The sequence below is a fragment of the Glycine soja genome, chromosome 12 (assembly GCF_004193775.1).
Source record: "Glycine soja cultivar W05 chromosome 12, ASM419377v2, whole genome shotgun sequence".
In the NCBI taxonomy this organism is placed as follows: Eukaryota; Viridiplantae; Streptophyta; class Magnoliopsida; order Fabales; family Fabaceae; genus Glycine; species Glycine soja.
In genome coordinates this window covers 41,885,151-41,900,193 of record NC_041013.1, presented here as the reverse complement: position 1 = coordinate 41,900,193, position 15,043 = coordinate 41,885,151, and the positions used below count along the sequence as shown (strand labels likewise).

The 15,043-nt window shown below is 32.5% G+C and overlaps 2 protein-coding genes, 1 long non-coding RNA gene and 1 other non-coding gene across 4 annotated transcripts; 1 reads left to right on the top strand and 3 right to left on the bottom strand.

Annotated features, from left to right (window-relative positions):
* Nucleotides 1-37: 37 nt before the first annotated feature.
* LOC114378198 (formin-like protein 5) lies at nt 38-5,201 on the bottom strand. The gene is made up of 6 exons (XM_028336748.1): nt 4,541-5,201; nt 3,307-3,886; nt 2,572-3,205; nt 2,099-2,307; nt 1,490-1,725; nt 38-1,093 (listed from the first exon to the last, which is right to left on the bottom strand). Exons 1-6 carry the CDS (start codon nt 4,703-4,705, stop codon nt 224-226), a joined length of 2,694 nt encoding a protein of 897 aa, XP_028192549.1. The 5' UTR covers nt 4,706-5,201; the 3' UTR covers nt 38-223.
* Nucleotides 5,202-8,376: 3,175 nt separating this feature from the next.
* On the top strand, nt 8,377-9,809 carry LOC114378402 (21.7 kDa class VI heat shock protein-like). Its single transcript, XM_028336994.1, has 2 exons — nt 8,377-8,717; nt 9,299-9,809. Exons 1-2 carry the CDS (start codon nt 8,408-8,410, stop codon nt 9,565-9,567), a joined length of 579 nt encoding a protein of 192 aa, XP_028192795.1. The 5' UTR covers nt 8,377-8,407; the 3' UTR covers nt 9,568-9,809.
* Nucleotides 8,488-10,988, bottom strand: LOC114378403. Its single transcript, XR_003659324.1, has 2 exons — nt 10,111-10,988; nt 8,488-8,814 (listed from the first exon to the last, which is right to left on the bottom strand). It is a non-coding gene; the product is annotated as an uncharacterized LOC114378403 (long non-coding RNA).
* Nucleotides 10,989-11,805: 817 nt separating this feature from the next.
* TRNAA-AGC lies at nt 11,806-11,878 on the bottom strand. Its single transcript has one exon. It is a non-coding gene; the product is annotated as a tRNA-Ala (tRNA).
* Nucleotides 11,879-15,043: the final 3,165 nt, after the last annotated feature.

Below are 15,043 nucleotides of genomic sequence, written 5' to 3'. Positions count from 1 at the left end.
TCAACCGTTTTAGAAGAGAAAACACTAACCATCCCCCTACAAAAGGCAGGTTGATCTAAAACCACGACTCAAAATTTACATGATTAATGATTAATAAGATAATTTTCCCTTCAAAATTAGATAAGTATATGCAAAGTTGTGACTCTAATACAACAATGCTATACAAGGACATTGCCAAAGGAAAGCAATAGTTTACAAGTACCACTTCAAAACTTAAACCTAATTAAGGACTCTCATCATCTGAACTAAAGCCATCCATCCTTCTATTAGCCACTACTGCTGGAAAAATTCTCTGACGAATATCAGGAGGAAGAGGATGAATTTCGGAGGAAGACGACTTTCTAGAATGATTAGAAGCTTCTCTCTTCACATTTTTGGCTACAGGCTTCTTTGGTCCATTTTGAATCTCCTTGCACACCTTATCCAACATTACTAAGAAATCACGTACTATTACAAACAACCTCAACCCTTCATCCTTCCCTGAGTCCCCATGAAAGTAATCACCAGTGTTCTTGACTAGGGCCATGATTTTCTTCTCTTCTTCTAGTAAACTCGTGACATCAGCCTCAGCTTTCTCCACAAAACTCTTCACTGTCTCATGAAAGCCTTTGTCATCATCTATGTTACTTAGGTCTTTGTTTACAAAATCTCTTGTTTTTATGAGTCCATGGCCTAGTCTAGAAGTTGTTCCTATTAATCCATCAGCATCTAAAGCTGCTGCTTTCTTCACATTCTCGAGTTCACTGCTCAAACGTGAAACCACTTGAAGACCAAGTTCGCGGTATTGGTCTTCTGATTCATAAGAAATGTCTTCAAGAAGGTCCTCCGATTTTATACTAGAGAAACTGTGGTTCTCTTTTGCCATGCGTGCAGCTCTTATGCCCTCGGTTCGCATTATCTCTTGAACTACGAAGTGTAGGAGAGTGGTCTTGCCATCTACTCCTTTTACATCAGATAGTTTCAGCAGTGTGTCGAGTTTGAATGCTTGTGCGCCGCCACGGAACGTTCCATCGTTCATACGGTTGCCGGTTTTGAGAACGGCTTCAAGAAGCTTGAGGAACAATCTACTGCTTCTCAGCGTTTTGCAAGCAACCTAGCATGATATGAAACAATTCAATGTCTTACTTTCCCCATACCCTCATTTGACACTTTAGTGTATAATTCTTTTGATATGTCATATTGAAATGAGATATATATCACACTTAAGTCATTTCATGATCTTGTTTTGCATTAGATACATTATTTCTTAGGTGTCGTGAGAAATTATTCCATAATTCTGAATGACATAATTTTTATTAATATTCACATGACATGTAATTAGGTGTTATTATTTTTTTCTTGTCAATAGAAAAACTTAAATATAGGTCATGTAGTAATTGGTTAGAACCTCTTAATAATTTCTCGTCGGAATCATTGAGATAAAAAGAGTGTAATCAATGTAACATGTGAGTAGTGGGGAAAAAATGGTGATGTGATTTGGATATCATACCTCTAAAATTGCAAAAGATTCTCGAGTACCAGTGAGTTCTTCTTGAAGAATACCCATGTAAAGTAGTGCTTCCATTCGTTTAAAAGCAAATGGAATGTCAACTAGGGCTTTTAGGAACCTATCTGCAGGCCCAAGTTGGGCTAAATTACCATTGAAAAGTCTAAGCTTAAGTTCTTCCTCTGATGTTGGTGCCATCTTCAATAAGGTTTGAAGGAATTCTGTGGGGAGCTCATTTCCTGATCAACCAAAGATGGATTCAAAGTTATCATACAAGCAGAACCAAAGACAACAAATTATTTTCGTTTTACATTTCTCTGTATTTTATCCTTGATGAATATATGTATAATGAATTGAGAGTTATAAGGTGGTTTGGTGGTTGGAGAGAAGAATATAAGGGTTGGAGTAATAAGAAGGTCATGGGTTAGAATCCCTCTACTAATATAACATCTTAATTAGTAACATTTGCCCATACAAAAATATGTATAATGATTTAGTATATAAGATCCAAAGGAAAAAATGCATCTAAATATGACCTACTAGAAGATTCAAATATTAATATTATAACTGTCAACAATTCTAGAAGAAAAAATGAAGTAACAAAATAATCACCTTCAAGAAGTGCCTCAGAAACTTCTTCTATTGTCACATTCAATGCTTTTAATAAAATAGATAAATTTTGTGATTTCTTTGAGTTAATGATCTGTATATATTGAGGTGAAGCTGACGGGGAGGAAGCCTCTTTCTTTTGTTGCCCTTTGCTTTTTTCCACAGGCGTAGTATTATAGCAAAAAAGCGTCTCCATCATTTCTTCATTAAACCTGTGAAAAGTTTACCATTAAGAATATCAACAATCAATAATAAATTATGAGTTTAATGGTCATGTGTAAAACACTGCTAATCAATCACAAATTACTGTTAATATAACTTTTACAAAAATTATTATAAAAATTAATAAATTTATCTTACATAATGATTTGTAATTGAATGACACTGTGAAATTATTTATACTGTCAGTGTATGGTTTATTTTCTCATAAATTATTTTTGGGGAGTAAGAGAAGAAGTTTGAGATATATCACTCACTGGAATGATCCTGCTTTGAGTTGATTCCAGACCATTGTTTGATCTGAGTTAGCTTGAACCTTATCCCAGAAAAAAGGCTTTAGCTTAGCTTTATTAGTAGCATTAACTTCACCTTCAGAATTGGCTCCAACTTCTTCCTGAGTCTTAGCAACCTTTGAACCAAAAGGGGGTGTTGTTCTTGGAGGACCTCCACCAACTCTAGGAGGTGGTGAAGGTCTAGGGCCAGGCTTGCCTCTAAGTGGTGGTGGTGGAGGAGCTCTAGGGCCATTGCTAGGAGGTGGAGGAGGTGGAGGGCCAGCACTATTAGGCTTTGGTGGTGTAGGAGGAGGAGGAGGAGGAGAAGGAGGAGGAACAATGGAATTATCAAAAGGCTTAATTGAACATGACTCATGAGGAAGAAGATCAGGCCTTCCAGGAGGAGGTTTCAAAGGAAGCACTCCATTGTTTGCTACTCTCCCAGGAGGAGGCTTTAATTCAAATGATGGTCTTGTAGCAGCACTAGCAGCAACTCCTGCAAATTGAGTTTCCATCATTGAGTTCTTCCTGTCATCAACCAATGTATTACTTGATGATTGAAACCCAATTTTCTCCTCTTTCATTGAATTTTTGTATGGATTATTATTGGAAGAAGAACCTGTGAGTAACATTGAAGTACATTTTGTCAAGACAAGTGTGCTTGTAGATATATATGTGACATTAACAAGGTTTTAAAAAATGAAATTTTTTCATATGTACCAACTGAGTAGTCATTCATGCTCATGCTGAGAAGGGGCCTCTCATCATTTTGTCTAACTCGACCACTCCCACAACATAAAAAGAGCAATGCTGCAACTAAAATTGTCACTATTATAGTTATAGCCATAGATGTGTTTTTGTTTTTATCCTTTGAGCCAGAAGACTTCGACTTCTTTTTGTCTTTTTTATTAGAGTCTTTTTCCTTAGGCTTGTTCTTTTTAGGTGATTCATCTTCCTTGATTGATATTTCTGATACGTGCTGGGGAAAAACTTGACCCAAATATCTTCTAGAAGAAAGTGATCCCATGTAAGTGACATGCCAAATCTTGGAGTCACCCTCTTCCTTGAGAGCATTGAATGGAAAATTATTTTTTCTCAAACAATGAAGAACATTTTCCTTTAAGTGAGGATAACATGAACTAATCAATTTTTGGATGTTTTCTCTGGCTATTGAACCAATTTCTGAACTAATTTCATTGGTTTTTCTGTATGATTCCTTTGGGAGGCATAAGTCAAGATCTCCAACTTCTTTCTTTAAATGAATAAAATCTTCCCAGCAAGTGATCCATAGTACCTCTGCCTGTAGTGAAACTATAACCAATTTTAGAGTCCATTCAACCGTTATGTGCTTTCAAATCTGACAAATATGATTACATAGTAATCAAAGCATTGTAATTTAGTACTACATGTAGTCTTAAAAATAATAACTTTAGTAAATTTAAAAACTTTTCCTTATAAAACAGAGTCCATTCTTATGAACATCTAGTAGAAATTTACTAAATTTCAAATCAAAATTGTATTGAAGTAGAAGCACATATGTATTCTTAAATTATATAACTTTTCTTGATCAAGTATGCATATCATTTTTACAAATCACAAAGAAGTACATATTCAACAATAATCTCAGAGTTCATATAAAAACACATGCAATAATGTCATATAATAAAAACTTCGCAATAGTATGACCTTTGGTGATCTTTAAGACAATGGATAAAAAGCCCAAATGCTAGTAATATACTCTTAAACACACTGCATCACTTGACTATTTGTAAATCCCCTAAGGAATAGACACAAAACTACTATTTTAGTTGGAAAGTTATCACCTTAAAATCTCCATGTTTCTATGTTGTGTTAATTTCTTTCCTTTTTTTGGGAGAGGGGGAATGTAAAATGATGAAGTTATTTGAATTTAAAAACTATATACATACAATTTAACTAATGAAGTGAGTCTCACCGTGTCCTCAGTTAATAGTCCAGATGTTGGATCAAATAGTTGGCTAATGAATTCTTCTTGAGTTTTCTTCTCTTCAATGCTGACTATTGCCATAATATTAAAAGTCAAAATGATGCAAAAGATAACCTTTATGATACCATTACCCATATATTGTTGAATTGCCATTTCAAAGTGCTTTGTATTACATCAAGGCCTAATCCCAAAAAACATGTAGGTTTACATTGCCTTCATGAACATCATTTTTCATTCTACAATGCCAATCCAATTGTATTCCTTTGTAGATTACCGCAATCATTGGCTTGTCGGCACAAATTCCAAAATACCCACTAGATATGTAGTAGCTTCCACCACAATTCTGGGTTCATACATAATGAACCAAAGCAGAAGCCATTTCTTTCCACCCTCTCCAAAATTGCCAATTTGTTATTAAATTGGACAACCTTCAATAAAAAGTTACGATTATAATAACATCCTAGAACAGATATTGGCACATGATAGATTGAAATTCAATGTAATTACAAATGAAAAGCTTCAGGGGGAGATTTAAGAGAGGATCGTTTGTATTTTTTGCACATGATAAGGATTCAAAGAAATTAAGCAACCAAAACCATGTGGTATCAGATCAATGCAAATAGACCACGTCATTGATAATGAAATATTGGAGAATGTTACAACATTTCTGTGGTAATAATAATGACTCATATACTACAACATGTGATGTGAAGTTGGTGAATGAATTTTTATGTGTTTTGGGTTATGATGAGATGATGGAAAATTTCTTGGCGCGAGAAACCCTAAGCACAAAGGGCCGTCCTATCAATTCTTCTGGAATAGGACATTGGCACCTACTCTGGAACACAGATTCTCTTTTTTATGTTTTTTTTTTCTCTTTCTCTTTCTCTCTCATCTCTTTTTTTTCTTCTTCATTTTTTTGCAAATATTTTTTTCCTCAAAATTTTCTAATTTTATGGAAATTACATGAAAATTTATGAGCCATTGTAAAATCAGAGATTTATTATTACCACTCTATCTTTAGCTACAGATCACTTGTAATGTAATAATGAAGGCACTGCTCATTGAAATTCGTTATCTCTTTACCTTTGGTTAAAATCATTCAAGCAATTAAGGCACTATTCTGATACAATTTTATGTTTATGTGTTCCAATTCAATGAATTTATTTATCATTCTTAGAGGTCTGTATAATTGCTGAATTGTTTATCTTAATTTTATGAGTTCTATAATAATATATAGATTTAAAAATTTTATACAAAAATTTACTTAAATGTTAAAGTTATTAGAGTAAGTGCTTAATTTGAATCACATTAAATTTTATGATCGAAAAATAATTTTATGATCGAAAAATAATTCTTTAACAGATAAGAATAAATCAAACAACATTTACGTATATAAACAAACAAGGCATTGTGAAGTCATTTACTTCAATGGTAAAAACTTGTTAAATAACATTATTTAATTTTAAGCAACTCATAAAAAACCATCATTAAAGATGTTTTTAGGTGTCCATAATGATCATCATCACAATCATAATAATTATAGTAAAAAAATAATGAAAATAAAATCCTTCTTCTTCTCCTCTTCAAATATTTAATCAGCATAGTGTTGAAATGAATATATTATTTAATTATTTTAAAATCATTTTTAATAAATGATATTTTCAGAAAATAATTTTTAATATTTAATGTTAAAGTTATATGAATTCTTATACATTATTATATTATATATAGAATTTTTAATCTATAAATAATATTTTGATATATCATTATTTTATCATCTCTATTTCATTATTATAAAATGGTAATAAATAATATTAAAATATTAAGAAATATCAATGACAAAGTTGTGTTTAATATTTAAAATAAATTCTACTTAAATTCTAATTATACATAAAAAGCTTTCCATTTCATCTACAGTATATAACAGTATAAAATGAAAGTGAATATTTTTAGAAGTGTTTCTTATAATAAGTGATGATTAATGTTAACTATTCGTAAAAAGATTATTAATATTAACTATATAGTTTATTCCCTACCGCCGAATTTTTGAGGTAGCCGGTGAAATTTGGTTTATCCTAACTTAATAATAATAATTATTATCAAATTGTTAATTAGTTTAATTGGAACCGAGATCGGATCCTTGAAAAAAAGTCTTGATTTCAAATTTATGATGAAAAAAATATGGTTAAGAAAAGATTGTTTATGTAAAAGTAATTAATCAAATTTTTTGATAAAAAATAATCATTAAAAAAATTCATAAATACTTCGTATTAATAATAATAAGTGAAAAAAAAACTGCAAATACTATAGGCACCGCCCTAGAGGTAAAGGACCCACCGTCCAAAGTGACTTCACTATTTATTTTGATGTGCTACAAATTCTAACATCCATCAAGTAGATTCCAACCCTGCCTTTGCCAAAAAAGCTACTCTATGAGATTCCCCATGAATGATAAGCAATGCCTTAAGCCTCATTGCCAGCAGTCAAAAGTTCAATGCCCTTACAAAAAAGATACACAAAAAATTATATATAATATATATGCTCGTATAGATTAAGGATGTGCATCAAGACAACACACATCCATTCCTTCCAAGGCATGCAACAATCAATATTCCTTTCACACAACTTTTCTCTGTGGAAAGGCACGTCATGAAGAATCTTGAGTTAATGCAATGGACTTGGTTGATAACTCAATTGAAAGGCCAACTACAGAATTATTGGAAGGTACTTGTTTTCTTTAGAGAAGATTAAAAAATTGAATAGGGGGGTTTGACATGGATACACAAAGTGCAATATCAATGGGGCAGTAGAAGGTTTTCTAATGACAATGGTAACAGTTTATCACTCTTTAGAAAAATTTAACTTTGTGATGCACTGTTGTTGCCATAGAAAAATTGCTACTACTTATTTGTTCTCTTTAAAACATGTCACCATGTCTACATATTATCATATGCAAGCAATCTACAACAAGAAAGAATCAATTCTCCATGCCTGGCACGTGACAAACACGTAATTAAGAAAAAGAGCAAGAAAATTGATGGTTGTCGGTTCTCAATCTGTGAAATCAGTAATCTTCTGGTGAAGTTTATAAAGGACAACAAATATACATAAGCATTCATGATTCGTTGAATAGATCATAGCCTGCCTCACTTAATTAATCTAGTTGAGTGATTGGCAAGAAGAATATGGTTTATAGTAGATGATAGAACATGAAGGTTGAATATTACTTATAATGATCTGATTTACACGTCACAAACAGAAAGAGGTTGAAGATATTGAATGTTTGGGAACAACCTTTCTTGAAAATAATCAATTTGTTTTTTAAAGTTCTCTTAAAAAGTTGACAAAAATATATGATTATTTGTTTAAATAAGCTGAACCTCTAACAAAGTGGTTAGTACATAAATTAGTAGCCATTATAAAAGAATGACTAGAGTTGCACAAACATTATTATTATTATTATTATTATTATTATTATTATTATTATTAATGCACATTATTAAGCCAAAGTATTCCTACAAGGGTTCCCAGATTCTGCTAGAGCATCTATCACTTGTCACAGGACTTTGACTTGATTGGTATCCCTTTCCATTTTTTCACCTCTTGTGCTAGACAACCCAAAATGCATAGGGATACCACATATCCTTTAGCCATACGTAATATGCCTGACATGGTTTCTCTTTAGAAAGTAGAGAAGTTTAGAAAAGAAAATATTCCCTTATAGCTTTACATCCCTCAAATATGCCAAAGGAATTTGTTCTGTGTTTCATCATATAGCTTCTCTCACACTATAAGAGAAAGGCAAAACTCTCTCCACCAGAGCCTCACAATTGCTCAGTTTCCTAAGCATTGATGACTAGTTCTAACAAGAGGCTTGAGGTTCAAACAGAAGATCAAACTCCACATAAATGGTGTGTTTCACTGGGAGAAGAGGCTTTCAAACGATTCTTCAGCCAGACTAATCCGACAGTGCATAAGGTTTTTGGTGATGGATCACTTTTCAGTCCACTGTTGTTTGGGAAGTTCTTTGATCCTTCTGATGCCTTCCCTCTATGGGAGTTTGAGTCAGATGTGTTGTTATCTCATTTAAGGAGCTCCAGCCAAAACACTGTGGATTGGTGTCAGACAGGTGAAGGCTATGTATTAAAAGCAGAAATACCAGGTAAGACTACCAGTTTTTCATTTTGCTCTTATTTGTAAACTGAATCTATGGTAAGCAAATTATGCTACAATGAAACTGCCCCCTTCATTTTGAAGACCTGAAAAAAATAAAAAATAAAAAGGATCTCAGAATTGAAGGAACTATTGCTTATACTTTCAGGAACCTAAGGAGAGCCTTTATCTTGCATTGAAATTTTTCTTTACCAGGTTATAGTAACAACAGGTAATAACCTATGAATAAACACTATATGTACTGACAGTGTTATACTATTGACACTGTCATCCAATGAGAAATCATCCAATCAGATATCACCATGATAAGTTTGTTAAATATTATAATAACTATTTTAAAAGTCATACCAAAGATAATGATTTCTGATTGGTTGGCAGTGTAAAAACTTATGCACTAATAGTACATGCCTATTAATCTCAACTTATTTATATGGTGGATCTTTCAATCAAATAACCAAATAAATGAACTTGATCTGGTTGGAGTTGATGGGGCCAAGTTTCCTTAGATTCAATTAAGAAAAGTGCTTAACCAGCCAAAATTTCTGTGACACCAGTGGTTTGTCAAAACAGGAACTGGGAAAAATAACATTCAAGTCCATGTTGATAAAGGGAAGGTTGTGGAAATTAGAGGACAGTGGAAGGAGCAAAGAGACTCAAAGGCACATGACTGGAGGTGTGGCCATTGGTGGGAATATGGATATGTACGAAGGCTTGAGATGCCAGAGGATGCAGATTGGAAGAACATAGAAGCGTACATACATAATGACACATATTTAGAAATACGAATACCAAAGAGCCAACAAGGTCGTGATCTTCCTCAGGGAAAGGATATGGCTTAAACATGCAGGAAAAGTGTAAATTTAAGAGAATAACAGGTAGAGCTACTAGAGTTTGTCACAATCTAGTAGCAACTTCTATGCAAATTGATACCAAACATTTAACAAAGTCATAACTCTTTTAAGTCTCAAGCTAATATCAGCCAACATGAGAAGGCCTTCTGATGATGTAAAACAAACACACACACACATGTATGCAAAGAGAAGGGAATAAAAAGAACATTATGGTGCATAAAATACAATGATTTTTTGTTTTGTTTAATATTAGAGCTGTTTATTAATGATTATTTGATTGACAGTGATCATTGAAAGAACACAGCAAAGAACTTTTCTTATGTAGTAAAGTTGGGAAGAATACGAGGAATATTCCATGCAATACCATGTCTGAAATCCTGATCCCCATCAGCATAAATTTCTATTGAGAGTTTCAAGTTTTCAGATAAAATACATAGAAAAAAGTTGAAAATGTCCATATTGTTAAACATATATGCCAGGAAAACAAAGAAAGTGTTTCATTGCTTGATTTTAAAAAATTCACTACTTTACCAACATGGTGTGTCATGTTGAAAGATAACCTAGTCATCATGGTTCGATCCCAGGTCCGTGCCAATGTTGAAAAATGTCAGCCCTGCAGATGAATCCTAGTATTAGTCTTGGCTCCTGACCTAAGGATACACCCGGTTACGAAAAAAAATAAAAATTCATAACTATGTAAGAAAGTGGTATGCAGAAACACAAATTGGTGAGTCATCTGAAAAATAGTAAAGAAGACAGTATATTGTATATCAGTGAAGACCAATCCCCAAATCCTACAAGAATAGGCAACACAACATCAATTAATAACTAACAAAACTATATGTACTTGAAGTTACATAAATTTTTGTTGCATCAGTCATGTTGAAAAATGCAATGGATAAAGTAGGTAATTCTCATTCTTAAGTCCATTAACATATACTATTAATCATGACAACTCAATTGTGCATGCATATTTCAAAAGGCATTCATGTTTGAGTTAATGGGTTGGTTGTAAATATTTATTGTTTGTTGAATGTGAGCCTTATGGCATTAAAGGAATTATAATCTGACAGCTGTTTTACCTGTAAAATAAGCAAGATTAGGCACCACAAGACACATATGTTTAATGTTTTCTACTCCTAATAATCTCTTGCATTGTCTTCATAGACACCTAGTTCTACTTATCCAGTGTCTATTAAAGGAAGCATTATTTTGTTAATAAATGTATTACCAAATACTTTGAACAGTGTCATGCAATTTTCTCACTGCCATTCCCCATGTCATTTAACATGGGTCAATAATTAAATATGATGGTCAATTAGGCATTGAAAATTGTGGCCTCGTAGCAGGTGGCAAGTGGCAACAAACGAAACAGGAATAAAATCACCATGACAAACACTAAAAATCCATTAAATTTACTGGATTCACAAATTATGTGATAATTACGACTTTGATGAAGAATTGGACCAAATCAACATAAAAATTGAAAGAACTATCAACTATCAAATTAATGCAAGCCAAAAAACTCTTATTAGAAAATAAACTATTTGCCTACCTCAAATAATTACATAAAGCGCACTGCATAGTGCATTAGTGCATATACGAACTATAAAATCTTATTAAAAAATGACACTTCTTTAGAGCAAGATAAATCATATATCAAGTGTGTGACGAAATGGGGTAGGACAAATGGACCCTAAAACAATGGTGATTAATTCAAACCTGACTCATAGAATTTCTAGCCATTCCCACTAACACATCCCACAAAAATGCTAAAAAGAGAATGAAACTTCATCTCTTATACAGGCACTTGTTGAAGAAATGGAAGGCAATGGAGCAATTATATAGCAAAAACAACTTAAAATTTTTTATGAGATGTGTCCAATGCTCCCAACAACCTTATCAATCAAATGGGCCAAAAAAACCAGGTTGCGTCTGATTTATGAAATATAACTGTACTAGAGGCAACTTTTTTCCCAAACATGTAAATGGCATTAATTGAACATATATAGTTTCTTGTAAGCCTTAAGCTTTTTAAGACACTTTCAATGGCTTGTCAATGACTCAGATTGAGACACCTCAACTGTTTCGTGTAAAATTGGAAAATAATCAACAAGAAAAATTTTACGGGAAAAAAAAGGTTACTTTTTTTTTTTACCAAAAAATTAGGATGGAAATGTTAATTACTATTGAAAATGAAAATATGTAATGATTTTCATAAAAAAATGGAGATGCGGGGTATCGATCCCCGTGCCTCTCGCATGCTAAGCGAGCGCTCTACCATCTGAGCTACATCCCCATATTTCTGTTTAACAAAAGGATAATATAATACTTTACTGTTCACATTGAAAACATTTTGCAAAAGGAACTGGGCAAGAGAGGGGATTGAAATATAACATGAGACTTCTAATGTTACCGTTGATATTTATGGGATAACAGAATAAAGAATACACGAGTTCAATTAGTGAAGCATAACTTAAATGTCCATCCAAATGTCACCGATTCCAAATTTAATCTTTGAATTTTGAAATGTTAAATCTTAGTTTTTCCAGTGCAGTACTGTTTTTTATTTTTTTTGAAAGAGGATAAACGTTTGTGACACAAGATGTGAGGAACGTTTTAAATTATAAGATTTTTTTCATTTTATTTTAACTTTAAGGAAATGAAATGAATTTTATGAAATGAAACAATCAAACTCTTAAGTGGGTGAGCTAAAACAATCACATATGTTTAATGCCATCTTTATTTCTTTTTAAGGATCGTTTTTCTTACAAAAAATGTTTTTTTATATGTTATTTTAAAATTTTGAGATAATGTTATTTCTCCTTCCATTCAAAAACTGTTGTTTTAGATATTTTACAGTGAAAAAAAGTTTTTTTTCAAAACCAAATAATAAATTAAGAACATACATAGATTAAGCCTAAAAATTGAAGAGGTAAAATATCTTATATGTGACAACCTTAAACTCTGACGGCAGAATATATAGAAGTCAAAACAGTTACAAATAGAGAATTCCATATTGGTATTATATCATACAGGTTCCCTAGAGTAGTCTAGACCCTTCCCAAAACCAACCAGGCCAAAACATTCAAGTTGTACCAAATATGCTTCAATTAGGCCAACCAAGGTTGTACTAGGTTTCAGAATAATCTTCCATTCATGACACTTGGAGAAGCCACTGTGCAGATAACTGCAGGCCAACAAGTGCAACCAAAAAATCTCTACTTAGAGTTGATTTAATTAGTCTACACATTTTTGTCCCACACTACCTTGGAATTGTTAAACTAACGGTAAAGCCAGAAGGTAGAGTGAATAACCAAACTCAAGTTTACTAAAATCATGTGAAAGTCAACTGTGGCCACATCAATAAAGGTACACTTTGTTATATGTAGTAACTTATTCATGACTAAGAGCTTTGTATAATACACCCAAAAGATAATTACAATGTCAATAATTATTGGTAGATCAATGATCATATTGAACACTAATATTCTATACTTGCCAAACAATCATGTGGTAATTATTCATCTCACCTAACTGATATTTGTTTCTGCCTCTGAACAAAGACTTGGTAATTAGCTTTTAGAAATTATTAACCTTTCCTCATGCTTAAGAATCAAGCACGGAATTGCTTGGCAATCTAGCAAAGGGAATTACACGGTCACTTTAGGATCAGTTTCGATTTTGACAGAAAAAATCTGAGTTGATTGGGGTCGGGATCGGGGTTGGGGTTGAGTTCAGATTTTCTCCGACAGCCAAAGTCGAATTCGGAGGATGAAATTATTAATACTCGACCTGAACCCGTCTCGCTAATAATTAATTTACAAAAATATTCTTGCATATATATAACACACTAAAACCTGAAATTATTGGATTGAATTTTATGCTACTGTTGGATTTGATTTTATGTTGTCATGTACAATTTAAAAATATGTTGTGATTGTTATTTAAAAATATATTTTTCATTCTATGAAAATTTATTTTTTATAGGATTTTATAAATATGTCAGGGGCAGGACGAAAAAAACCCGACCTCGTCGAGACAGGGATGAAAGATAAATCTACACCACTGTTGAGTTTCAGGAGCAAGGGCAGGGGCGGGGTAAACAAAATTTGACCTCGACCCGCCCATTGCCATGCCTACTGAGCTTATTCTTATTATCATATCCAGTTAAAAACAAAGTTTTAAATTGTAATTCTAGTTGCAATTTCATCATGTTTTTTGATATCGTGAAAAATTGTAGACAAATGCAGTTGATGCAATCACAGTTACATATACTTCAAAAACCTTTGTTTAAACCAAAATTACAATTGTTAATTGTTTTTTAAAACCTTGGTTAAAAACTTAAAATCACCAATAAGATTAATTTCCTACCCATTTTCATTTTTGGTAACCACAAACCAATACTTATTTAAGAATTTATGCAAAGCAAACACCAAATGGTGTGTGATTGATCAAATCCCTTCGGAAATTTTGCCGACAATCCATTGTTGCCAAAGGGCAAGATCCGAATATCTAGAGTGAGATTTCTAGAGTGAGATTGTGACACAAAATTTTGAGCTTTATTCTACTTAATATGAACAATGATGTCCACTATATTATTGCAGTAAATCAACACGCATAGGACAAAATTTTTTCTAGTGCATAGAGAGAGGAGGATAAGTCAATTCAATAGGCATAGTTGAAGAAGAAGACTCAAGAAATTAAAATAAAAGGGGCTCTTAGGAAAAGGACAAGGAATGGAGCTTAGTACCAAGAAGTGAATGGAAACACCAACAACTACTTGTGTTGTGTCATGTGGAAACATAGATGACTCAAAGACTTGAGAGACTTAAATTAAATTTAAGAATAACGTCTTTTATTTACTCACTCAAAGTGACACAATAATCAAGTAAATTGAAGAAGTAAGTTAGAAGACAAAGAAGTACGAGAGATGAAGACAAAATTAGAATTGAATAGGAAGAGAATAAAAAAATAGAAATAAAAGAAATTTTTTTAAATTTCTTTAACTATTAACTATTAAATATCTTTTTTTCTAAATAAAATTGTGATATTAATGAAGAGGTATTACTCATTAATTGTTACTTACCGTACCAATAAAAAAATTAACAATTACTTACAAAATTTTAATTAAAATTTATTTTCAAATATAATTTTACAATAAAAATTTTTTGAAGTATATTAGTACTAAAAAAATTTAAAACTTTTTTTTTTAACCTAAAGCGCTTGATGTGCTTGGACCTTAAGTCCGGCCTAGGTGGGAGGGTATGTGTGGTACGTTCTCTACTGTTTCCTTTTTGTTAAGTTGGGACTTGGCAGAGGAGCAAGTTAATAACTTTTTAGGAAAATAAAAGTGAAAAATTCTTAACTCTCTTCTGACGCAACTGAAAATAATTGTTTAGTGATGGTTCTAAGAAGATCGGCACAGTTTGGATTGGATTTGGAGGATGTTCTGTTGGATCCT